This window comes from Bemisia tabaci, chromosome 8 (assembly GCF_918797505.1).
Source record: "Bemisia tabaci chromosome 8, PGI_BMITA_v3".
NCBI classification, from domain to species: Eukaryota; Metazoa; Arthropoda; class Insecta; order Hemiptera; family Aleyrodidae; genus Bemisia; species Bemisia tabaci.
The window spans coordinates 44560876-44573166 of NC_092800.1; the positions used below are offsets into that span (position 1 = coordinate 44560876).

At 40.9% G+C, this 12291-nt stretch overlaps 1 protein-coding gene across 2 annotated transcripts in view; it reads left to right on the plus strand.

The window, feature by feature from the left end:
* LOC109040659 (protein rolling stone) overlaps nt 1–12291 on the plus strand; it is a 66795-nt gene that overhangs the window by 19463 nt on the left and 35041 nt on the right. Inside the window, exons 1-2 of one of the 2 annotated variants that reach the window (XM_019056655.2) lie at nt 2688–3680; nt 6848–6982. In XM_019056655.2, coding sequence (XP_018912200.1) covers nt 6893–6982 — 90 coding nt within the window. In that variant the 5' untranslated portion in view covers nt 2688–3680; nt 6848–6892. Of the gene's footprint in view, nt 1–2687; nt 3681–6847; nt 6983–12291 lie in introns of those variants that run through there. The other variant, XM_019056653.2, reaches the window with a different exon arrangement.

Sequence of the window (12291 nt, forward strand, 5' to 3'; positions counted from 1 at the left end):
AATCTGCCGATAAATAGGTAGTTTTCAAATTGTACCCGCCATCTTTAATTTTAAAAAATTATGGCCACCACCTTCTTCCCACCACCTTTGATTTCAATTCCGGTTAAATTCGACATCAAATTCAAATTCTCTAGGGCTAAATACAGGGTTATACCAAGTTTCATGCAAATCAGTCGATAAACAGGTATCTAACAAATTATTGCCGCCATCTTTTTCCCGCCATCTTGAATTTTGATTCAGACTGAAAGTAACGTCAAATTCGAATTTCCTAGGTCGATATACCGGGGTACACCAAATTTCATGAAAATCTGCCGACAACTAGGTGTTTTACAGTTTTTTTCTTAGAATCTTTAGCTGCGATAGGCCAAACAGTAAACAGATCAGGTATCCCCCCCCCCCCCCCCAGTCGACCATCCCTCTAAGGTGCTTCTCCCCTTACTATGTACCATGACTAAATTAATAACAACATTTATTTCAAAAATAGTCGAATATTCGTGAAAAAGGGTCACACTAATCGCAATTCAAGCCAAAATTTACACAAAGTAAAAAATGTCAAATTTGACACCATTCCATAAAGACCCTATTAAGGTCTTATACCTTCAGTTAAATTTTGATGTAATATGTGTTTTGAAAAGAAAATTTCATGCTCTTTCCATTGGTGCCAACAGTTTTGAGAGAAAAAATTCTGCCGAAGCTGTATTTTAAAAGTTACAAACCAAACTTGAAATTTCAAGAAAATTCTAGCCTTTTTTTTCGGTGTCGGACTTCGTAGCTCGGCACCAACAAGTCGAAATTAAAAAAACTAATACATATTTGTAAGCAAAATTTTATCCTCTAAAAAAACGACAAGAATGATTTTTTTCACTGGATGCACTAGAATCACGCAAAATCGGGAAAACGCTGACGAAGTCAAGAATCAATTTATACGTAATTTCAGACGGCCGCCATTTTGTTTTACGCAATTTTGACTGTGTTCCCGAGGGGGGCTAATGGTAAACTTTTTTTGGGGGGCTCTAGACATGTTTTGGAGTGCTTTAAAACACAAGAGAAGTTTGTGCTAATTTGTCCGAGGTTAGGCCCTTTTTTTGGCTAGAATGACTGGACTATATGGACATAAGTGTTTTTCCAGAAGAGCCAGAATTTATACCTCCAAATTGCAAAATGCAGTCCAATTCCATGGCTTAATTGGATTACATTTTGCAATTAGGAACTAAAATTTCAAACCCATCTAAAAAAACACTTATGTGTGTAGGGGGAAATGGTGCATACGTCGTTTCTAAACTGAGCCAGATGTTTTAATTCCAAATTGCAAGATGGTCCAATTGGATTGCGTTTTGCAAAAAGGAACCACTAGCATTGCAATGTTGCTAAGATTGTGCAACTTCTTTTGTCTTGGAGGAAAACTCCGATTATCCATTAATAGTTTCTATTTTACTCGCTAAAAACTGTAAATTTAAGACCAAAATTACCATCTAAATTGCATAGTTTTTCACGATTTCCGCAATCCTATTGCAAAAGATGAAGTTGCACAATCTTAGCATCATTGCAATTCTAGTGGTTCCTTTTTGCAAAATGCAATCCAATTTTGACTCAGTAGTCCAAGCCTCGAAATGAACGTTGCTTCCATTGTGACATGACGTCACGGAGTCAACGATCAACGCTCCCGATCGGCAACACCGAAGCACCGCCGTCATCGTCGACGTCAGCGTTGCAGAACCAATCGCAAATCGGGGATCGCGCGTGGCGTCCACTCAACGGTGACGACCACGAATCCACCGTCCAACACATCGGTGACACTTGTTTGCTTATTGTTTTACCGTCTTCGCGTTCTACCTCTCCGCGGCGGCATCTCCGAGGGTATCCCATCACGCATCCCTGTTGAATCAACAGCTTAACAACACGGAGCAGCGGATAAATCATTGAATCGTAATCGAATTATCCTAATAGATAAATCCCTATTCTAGCGATGCTTTCTATCGATCAAGGTCGTTCGATATCGATTGATTACCGTTGAATCAACCGATTAACGACACCAAGCTGCGGGTCGATCGTTAAATGGTTATTGAATGATCCTGATCGATAATTCCCTATCTTGGCGATGCTTTCCATCGATCAAGGTCGTTCGATATCGATTGATTACCGTTGAATGAACCGATTAACGACACCGAGCAGCGGTTCGATCGTTGAATCGTTCTCAAATGATCCTAATCGATAAATCCCTATCTTAGCGATGCTTTCTATCGATCAAGGTCGTTCGATATCGATTGATTAACGTTGAATCAACCGATTAACGACACGGAGCTGCGGGTCGATTGTTGAATCGTTATCGAATTATCCTGATCGATAGATCTCTATCTTAGCAATGCTTTTTGTCGATCAGGGTCGTTCCATATCGATGGATTACTGTTGAATCAACCGTTTAACGACACCGAGCTGCGGGTCAATTGTTGAATCGTTCTCGAATTATCCTGTTGATCAATATATCCCTATCTTAGCAATGCATTCTATCGATCGAGGTCGTTCGATATCGATTCAACAATCGAACCGCTGGTTGATTTCTGATTGTTTACACCGCGAGATAATCCGGCGCTCGTCTTTGTCGAGAAGCAACCGCGGCGTGAACGTCGTTTAAATTTTGTTTTGATCGCTCACTTCGTTTCCTCGGGCGGCCTAATTCGATCTTGTTCTTTTAATTACTCTCTTGCGAAGAAGTTAATACCTCGTGCGCTTGAGAATAACTTCACACCCGTCGCTTTTGTTGATTTGTTTTTTTTTTTTTATTCGGATGCACTTAATGCAACTGGTTTTTCAAAATAGACTGATTAGTTTACACCGAACTGCGTGTTTAGCTTCTCGGTTCTCGCTGCGATATTTTTAGCGGGGAGTTTTGATCAGCTCAGCCGTTTCATCGGACGGACGTGCGTTTGTGTTCAGTTTTTGTGTTAACTGCTTGTTCCTCTCTCGGTTTTTGTCAAAATTTTCTGGTTGAGAATTTTATAAAACCCACTTCTTCTAGTGGATATCTATCCCTTGATTTTCTTATCAATTTAGTCTTGTCACCTCCTGCTTCTAATCTTATTTTGTGAATCTAATGAAGTCAATTTGACGGTTCAGCGACGGATCAAGCAGTTTCAAGCAAACTGCGCATTCATTTGTTCGCTTTTTGTTGTGATATTCCTGGTGAAAGTTTCGATTGATCAGTCGTTACATCGAAAAAACTCGAACTCTTGTGATTACAGTGCGATTTTACCCAGACCGTTGTAGGGAATAATAATTGTGTAGAACCAATTTTTTCCAACAGAAAATTAGTGCAGAGCTTGCGTGCGAGTTTTTTGTTTCGTTTCGAGGTTTTGGTGCTTTCGTCGCTGTATTTTTCGGAGCTGAAAACATCAAGTCTTAAATCGATCGTTAACGTGACGAATAATGAAGATCTCCTAATCTGAGTGTTTGCTTATTTTTGTGCTCTGCTGTTTCCGTCGTTCTTATTTTCTGTTTAAAAATTCAATTTCGTCAATTGACTCGAGGAAGCAAGCGCCACAAACACGACTTGACGTCAAGTTTTCGTTGCATCCCGCATCCTCTTTCGTATGTTTGGAAATGAAACAAAAATTGGATCGATGACTGTTCATGCTCTACTTTGAAAAATCATTTTTTCGAACCAGCGTTTCGCCAAGCAACATGTGAGTCAGGCTATTGATTTGGTCAGATTAAAACTTTTAATTTCACTTTATACAAACTATCAAACTTTTCAAATTTTACTTTTGGAGGCATGACAATGGCTAGACAAAAAAAATGTGTCTCTCCGTTTTCAGCGTTTTTAGACTTCATGACGTACTTTATTTTCAAATCGGGATTAACTTAGGTACGTAATGACTCAAAACTTATGGGGGATAGATTTGATACGAAACGGGATGTATACGTATACTGTTGTTAGCCTTCAATTTAACGAGTATGCATAGATTTCGCTCTCCATTTATATGAATCGGGGGTTTTGGGCGCTATACAGACTCCGCCACAGAATTTCATTTCGAAATCTTGGACAGTGGTGTTTTTTCATGCGGTGCCCATACAGGGTTTCAGCATCCAAACATGATAAAAAACCTAAAAAATCCTCTTAAAAAATTCTAAAAGAAGTCAAGTGCGTGAAGTTTGCATGCAACATAATTCTTTTTGGCATAAATACGTCCAAATATTGATAAACGTTCTTACTGAACACGCCAGCTTAAGGGAGGGTGGCAACCCGGCTTCCCCGGGTCTGTTTACAATTCGACGTGTGTCCTGCCCCGTCCGGGAATACGTTAACGCGTTATTAACGGAACAATATTTTGTGCGTTAAGACGACGCCGGGTGCGGGGCAGGGGGCGGGGGGAAAATCCATAAATTCGCGCACCGGCGGTGCCGGAAGTTGGCGGGAGCTTTCGGTGAGTGGTTTATTGGAAAGTCCAAGGTGCGGACGACGGTGGACAAACGTCGGCGGTGAAAACTTTTCGGCCGCTTCGAAATTGGAAACCCATTCGCTATCGCGCCGCGCGAGTCCAACTTGTTTCTTTTCGGGGCTTCGACACCTGTCACCCTACCCCCCTCCCCCTTGCTAACCCCCCCCCCACCCTACCCCCCTCCCCCTTGCTAACCCCCCCCCCCCCCCCGAAATCTGCTCTCCGCAGCTTCGCTCGCAACGGGGTCCGAGAGTGTGACGTATCGACAGGGTGGTCATTGTTTCGACGCCGATTCTGGACGCAGGATGATCTGTGCGATTGATTGAGATCACTTCTCACGTACGTCAATGCGTCATAAAAACGCTTATGACAGTTGTCAAATCGGTTCTGCTTTCTATGCATGTGACCGGATCCGTGAAACGGGTCCTTATCTTAATCCATTAATTCAAAGATTTCAGCGGTGTGGTGGCGTGCTTTGCAATACATCGATTAATCTGTCATTTCATCGTATGGAAAAGAATCGATAAACAGGGTTTTCGCAAGGAATGCATTATTAATCGATTCTTTACCAAAGCTTCAAATGGGAGATTGTCGAAAATCGATCATTCACGCCCCGCCACTGAAGGAGTTATTGGTGTCACTGCAAAGAGTAATAACAGCCGCGGGCTGATTGTTGAAATTGATATACAAAGCTAGAGACAAAGCAGACATACGGAAAATGTAACGATCATATTGGTTGAAATGTTTGGTCCTTATAGACTAAGGGAAAAAAAGATGGACTAACTGATGGGTCTCTGGTGGATTGCCGTTAGTTAGTCTATTACCTACTTCCTTTGCCCATTTTCTCCATTGCGACCACCTGTTTCCATCAATCGTCCTTCATAGCCCTTATGTCTTCTTTGTCTAAAGCTTTGCCTATAAATTTCAACAATCGGCCCGCTGGAAGTATTCGCACAAGTTAGATCATGAAAGCTCAATGCTCATGCTCATGTTGAATTTTTTTCAAAATGAAGCTGACAAAAATAACCCCAGAAAATTCGTGTGAATTTTTGAATGGGTGGAGAGCATTTGTAGGAAATATTGCAAATACCGGTTTCTTGGTTTGTTTCAAAAGAAAATAATAGTATATTATCCGTAGTGTATTTTCTGCGGAAAATATACACTAATGAAGAATGAGCGGAGGTGTGCAGCATCTCAATCGGCCGGAAATGTGCATTTTTCAAATCTAGCCATTAACGTTTCTGAGACAGCAAATATATTCCAGGATTGCTTGTGCCCCTGAAATGTTTTTTCATGTAATGATTTGCCTTGCAAGATCTTACCTCTGTACTCGTCACCCTCAAGCATTAGGTCTTGTCCTAAGGCCTTGTCCACACGAACGCGGTTCGCGGAACTCAGTTCGAGGAACTTGTTCCCGGAACAAGTTTTTTGCTGAGCTGAAACTTATTCCTCCAAAACCTGGAATTACCCCCGTGCTCCGAGCTTCTAAATATGTTTCTTTTGATGTGAATTTGCTTGTTTTTGTTTTTCACGTCCTTTACATATGATCTTGACACTTATTTTTGTTACTTTGGCGGTCAAAATAATCTATTATTTTGCAATAATTGTATAGTTTTATTGAAGTTCCGGTGCCAGTTCAGACGAACCCGTGTGGACAGCATGCCTCGTTTCAAGGAATAAGTTCCGGGAACTGAGCAAGTTCGAGGAATAAGTTCCGCGAACTGCGCTCGTGTGGACAAGGCCTTACGGGACGTCGGGACGTCCTCATGAGCTGTGTCCCAGAGAAAAGTCTTACTTGCGAAGTTGGCAAAGATATCAACTAACTCAATGTTAGTCGCAGTATCAAGTACAAGTATGATCCTTGTACTCCTTGCAGAGATTTAAGAGGAACTGAGAGAGGAACAAGGAAGCAAAGTATATTGTGTGATATTTAGTCGTTAACAAGATTGTTCGCGGTTGTTTCATTTAAATATTAATTTTAATTGGACGTATTTCTACCAGACGGAACTATGTGCATTAAGACATGAGCCCTGAGACCCATGAGAGTATATGCATAACAGGGCTCACGTCATAATGCACATAGTTCCGTTCGATAGAAATAGTCCAATTGTTCAATTTGCTTAATCATTATCTTGATACCGTTTAAATACATGGTACTTACACAGTTGTTTTCCCGCGAAAACGCAAACTTGTCGCAGGAACGTAAGAACACCGTTCATGGACAGTGGACACGGTATCTAACTGCGAGAAATCCCTGAAGTTTTACTCTCAGGATTCGACCCTGAGACAAATCTCATGAAAATTTCCCATTAAGACGAGGCCTGAAATTATAGATTGTCATGTTACTTTTACTTTCAACCATATGAACGGTGTAATTCGATTGAAACTGTATAAATGCTTTATCTGTGCAGTTGAATCCTGATCTCGGTGGCTGAGCAGCGGTTGATAAAGCAGCGATGATGAAACTAAATATTTGGACAAAGAATGTCTGTACGAAGGTCAATGAAATACATAGGTACACGCCGGACTTGTTCTACAAATGTCACGTAAGTTTGCGACACACACTATTTTTTCGAAATCTCGCCGAACATGTTTGCCCGTAAAACTGCACGGAGAGTATTAAACCAGAGTTATGCCTCCGTGTCTTCTGAGGTTATTTCTTTAAGATTCCTATTTAGTAAATGTACTACATTGACAGTAAGGGACTACTATTTGTAGCTCAGTATGAAAAGTACCGATCTGCGTAAGGATCCTAATGAGACATAATTGAGCCAGAAATAGTAGCTCCCAGTCGCAAAATGTAGTCCAATCAGATCAAAGGGATGGCAAGGGCTGTTTAGGTTGTATTTGCATCTCGCAAAAAGGTCATATTGTGACTTATTCAAGAATTTCATAGTTTTCATTCTCCTCGAGAGAGATTTCTGACCTTACACAGCCTTTTTCCCTTTTTCCCCAGGTCCTTCAGAAATTTTTGGCCGCATTCTTTCAAATAGTGTTTTGCGAACATTTTGAAACAAAAGCGCTCAAAATGTTAGTCCAAAATGAAGATACTACCCGCTTAGAAATTTTCAGTTGATAAAAATATTTATTCTGGGAGAAAATTTTTAGAAATGCTCTCTACCATGTAAACAACTAAACATAGCACAAAATTGCTTGATTATGATGCAACTTAATAGGTCCAATGTTGACTCAAAAATGAACGAACCCGCTTATAACTTCTTATTCAGGACCTTATCTGTGAGATTTCTCCGTCGATTTTGCGACTCAATCCTACATGAATGGCTCCAAATGAGGATTTTGCATTCTTTTGTCATGGACGGTCACCGAGGGAGGGGCGTGAACAATCGATTATCGATATTTCCCAACTTGAACTATGATAAAGCATCGATTATTAAGGTTGGTGTTCGTCGCGAACACCCTGTTTATCGATCCTTTTTCATGGGGATAACTATTCGACCAATCGCCATATCGCAAAGCACGCCACGCCACTGTAAGGAATACCTCGAAAATACATTTCTTTGAGCTAAATGGAAGAAAATGGTTGACAAGAAAAATGGTATTGTTTCTTATGAAAATACCGTCTAAATTAAGTTTACGGCATTATTTTACGCAGTTAACCTTTTAGATATCGGAAGAACATAGCATTTAAAAATAAGAAATTTCGACATTTGAAGACATCATTTTCCTCTGCATTCTCGCTTAAGAACTTACAATGCGGTAGATTCATCTATTTTTTGTGTAATCTTCAATATTTTCAAATTTTAAAAATTAGGAGAGTTCCTATTGCTCGTATCAACCAAAAAAATATTTATCGCCAAAGGCGAAGAAAATATTTATTTGGATGATTTCGCAAAAAGCAATGGTGCCTTCAGTTTTGTGTATATACAACATGCGCATCTTTAAAATATGTATAGTTGCTTCCAGGAGTACGAATAGTTGCATCCGAAACAATCGAGGGCGCTTTTAGTTTTTTTTACATCAGCATAGCTTTCACAGCATCATCTAGTTTAAATACACAAAAGTCACATATTTTCCGAATGAAAAATAGTGAATTCGAGGCAGATTCGGCATCAATAGCGCCTAATTTCCATGAATAACGCTTGGTTTGCTGGGTCAGCATGGAAGTAAGTTTTGATGCAATTACTGGCGGAGTGAGGTTAGGGTCGGGAAACTTACGCCCCCTGCTCAGCGCGCAGGATTCGAGCTGGTCCCAGAGGTGAGTCAGGCGAATAAACATCGCTTATAAATGGGAGATCGAGACCATTGCGAGGAAACGTGTTGATTGCCGATTTATTCGAATCGAATCGGCGGATGTCGAATGCTTACCAATGTTGTCATGTCGCCGTGAAGATGCAGCCTCTCACAGCACAGCGGGTAGATTGTGGAAATTGATAGACAAAGCTCTAGACAAAGAAGACATAAGGAGTGTGGAGTGACCCCATTGGTTATAATGGGTGGTTTTTATAAGGGGGTAAATGATGGACTAACTGTAGGGTATCTTGTATGTTGCCGTTAGTTAGTCTAATCCCTACGCTCTTTTGTCCATTGCAACCACCCCGCTTCCACCAATAGGATCCCTCCATATCCTTTTGGTCTTCTTTGTCTATACCTTTGTCTACCAATTTCAACAAGCAGCCCGCAGGTCAAATATACTAAGGGTCGTATCACTCGTATCCTTGAGAAGCTATTTCCTTTAGGACGCTCTGTATGGTTTACGTCGTTATTTTTAAGTATTTGAGAAGATCCTTGACATAACATCATAAAAAGGACAATTTTAGCAAACCTCGCTAAAAATTCAGCAGGAAGTATATCATTAGAAAAAAACAAGAAGGAAACGGGAGAAAAATGCTGCTAAAAATACTCAATATAACTTCCAGACGTGTCGGCTCAGAACTGAGCCATTTTCATTCAGAGACATAAGTAAAAAATAAACAAAATTTTGAAAAAAACCTGAAATCTACATGACGGTTGGTTATTCTCGATTCTCGGCTACCATCATGAAGGTTTCAGGTTATCGTGATCTCAAATTTTTCAGCTTTTGACCATTCCTTTTTTCCCAACGGACCCCAACTTCAGCTTATTTTTGCCCTCCATCCTACATGACGACAATATGCTTTAACAATCCCGCGCCCACAATCTAGACAACGTCATCAAGTGATGCCAAAGCTATATTCGGGACTAAACGCTATTTTTGCGCAAAAAAATGGGTGATGAACGACTTGCTGAGCAGCATATTAAATGATTTTCGCCTTATAATGACCGTTGAATGTCGGGATGCGCACTTTGGTAGGCGAGTTTTTGCAAATTAGAACGGAATCGCGTAATCAATCGCCCAACTCTTCAATTATTGGGCGAATGTAAGCATTGACTTGTCAAATTGGACGTATTCTTGCTAAAAGGACCTATGTGCATAGGGTTTGCGTGGGACATAGTTCCTTTTGGCATAAATATGTCCAATATGCCTTTGCACTATACACGTAGCAATGCGGGATTTCAAAAATATATAATCTCTGGCGGAGACATGCGTGGCTCAGCGAGATATCCACACAGGCGGATTCGCACCGGAAAATTTCAATGCTTAGTGCACAGTGCTTTTTAAAATGTTTCTTCTCCGGCAATGAAACTGGCAAGTATATGCCGTACTGCGAATAGATCGTTACTGTACCTTCGTCACGGCCAGAACGCCTTCAGTTTTTTACATGCAACCAGTACAACCCCTGAGCACGAATAGTTGCAAGCATTCCCATTAAGGAAGGTAACCACACTAGTTAGATGCATCTGAGTGTTGAATTACAAACTAAGGAGGATGTAGCAGTGCAATATATACCAAATATAGGGTGATTAAAAAGTCTCTAACCACAAGCACCAGGTACAACTCAAGTCACTTATGAACAAATTGATATAGAGATTTGAAAGCGTGTGAGTGCTCCGAGATCCAAAGAGACTATACCTACTGGCACCCCCACACTTTTAAATGTACTATTCTAAAAAGGGGAGTGAACTCTAGCCGGGGGTTATAGGGGTGTTTGGTGTGGGACTTTTGGATCAACCCATATTCCCTCCGGTTGCAAAATGCCCGTGGCTATTTTTTTTCTATGTAGGTGAATGGGATTGAAGGAGCGAGGGTGACTGGAATCGGTGATCCGAAGTATAGAGATCCATCCCTAGATCTAGAGATTATTCAGCATTTCTAGGGTTGTAGGGATTTTTCAGACAAGAAGGGAATAGGAATTAAGGGATTTTTCTGACAAGACGAAAAGAAGTTAGAGACGGTTCATTCGCTTAAAATTTCAGCTTCGATTCGACAAAAATAGTCGATTCATCGTATGACGTCGTGATCCTACGATGAAAATATCCTTGTTTGCTTAATAAATCTAGCGATTCCTTGAACAAATCGCCGTTTCCCGGACAAAGGAATGTACCCCAATCAAAAGATGCAATATTGATTCAAATATAATTCAAATTTGCACAGGAAAGTACCAATACAATTCATATTTGCCAAAATTGTTCTCATTTTTGCATGGGATCAGAAATAAATCAGTAAAATTTTCAGTTTGAAACACCCATTTTTCTCCCGGTAGAAATGCGAGTTGCGAGGGAAAATTTGGTAAAATGAAATGTAGTAACGCTCTTTCGTGGAGGAGGGGGCGAAATCTGAGAATTTAGGATTTTCAGCAAAATCTAGGGATTTTTAGCAAAATCGAGGGATTTTACTCGGGATCAATGTTTGATCTTGCACGTGACAACACGGCAGCGCATTTCTTAGTGGAAGTGTTGAGGACTAAACTGCTTTCTTTGACAATTACGCGGGCGGAAAAGGAAATTAAAGTGGTCTCCGCCGCTGCGACCCTGCTACCGCGGCGGTTCAACCGGTGATCACTCACGTAATAATCATAATGACGACGAAAGTAGTCGTGTGTTTGAATTAATTACCGCCGTGACGCCACCAAACTGATCCGTCTTAAAGCTCCCCTCCGCCCCCCTGACCCTGCCCCCCGCCCCCACCCCCTCGGCTCTTCAAGTTGCCGGATGACCCTTCATCATTCTTCCGACACCTAAGGAGCGGGGAATGCTGCATGTACTTACCGCTGCCCCGACAGATAATGGGCCCGTGTGTGAGGCTTTTTGGGGATCTTTCCAGCGAGCTCCTTACACTCTTTTTCTTATGAATTCCACTTTCTTGCTCTTGCTGTCCCTCTCTTTGGCTTCTCTCTCTTCTTTCTTTTCATGATCTACTTTTTTATCTTTTTTCTTGTTCTTGTTCTTTTTATTCCTTTGCTTCCTCTTCAACCAAACAATCCCAGAAAAAAGAGATGGCCGAAGGGAACGCTCCCCGGAAAATTTTGTGAGGGAGCATTTGTAAATTGGACTGCATTTTTCAGTGTATCTGTTGTATCTGAGAAATACAGGCAAGTGCGTAGGCTCTCTGCCTACGTACATGTAAAATTGTATTTTATATTGTATTTTATATTGTATTTTACTGTAATTTATGTAAAATTGCACAAAAATCAGATTGATCACATCGAAAAAATCTGAAACCTCCTCCCTAGTACCCAATATGCGTAGTTTGTAACACGTTTTTTTTTAAATTTACCACTTCTACGGGCAGTTTTCTTAGTGATCGGCAGTCAGGTTTGCCTAGAGAGAGACTCGAGAAAACCTCAACTAAACGAACAAACAGTCTCGTGATCCGTTGAAAACTTTTTTTACGTAAGATTTCGATCAATATTTTTCAATCGACAGGACCGCATCATGGCGCTACTGCGTTCCTCTGGATGGTTGTGTTCACATGAAGATCCGAAAGGATACCTCAAAGGATCGCAACAAAGCTACTGCGTCCCATGACGCAAAACGG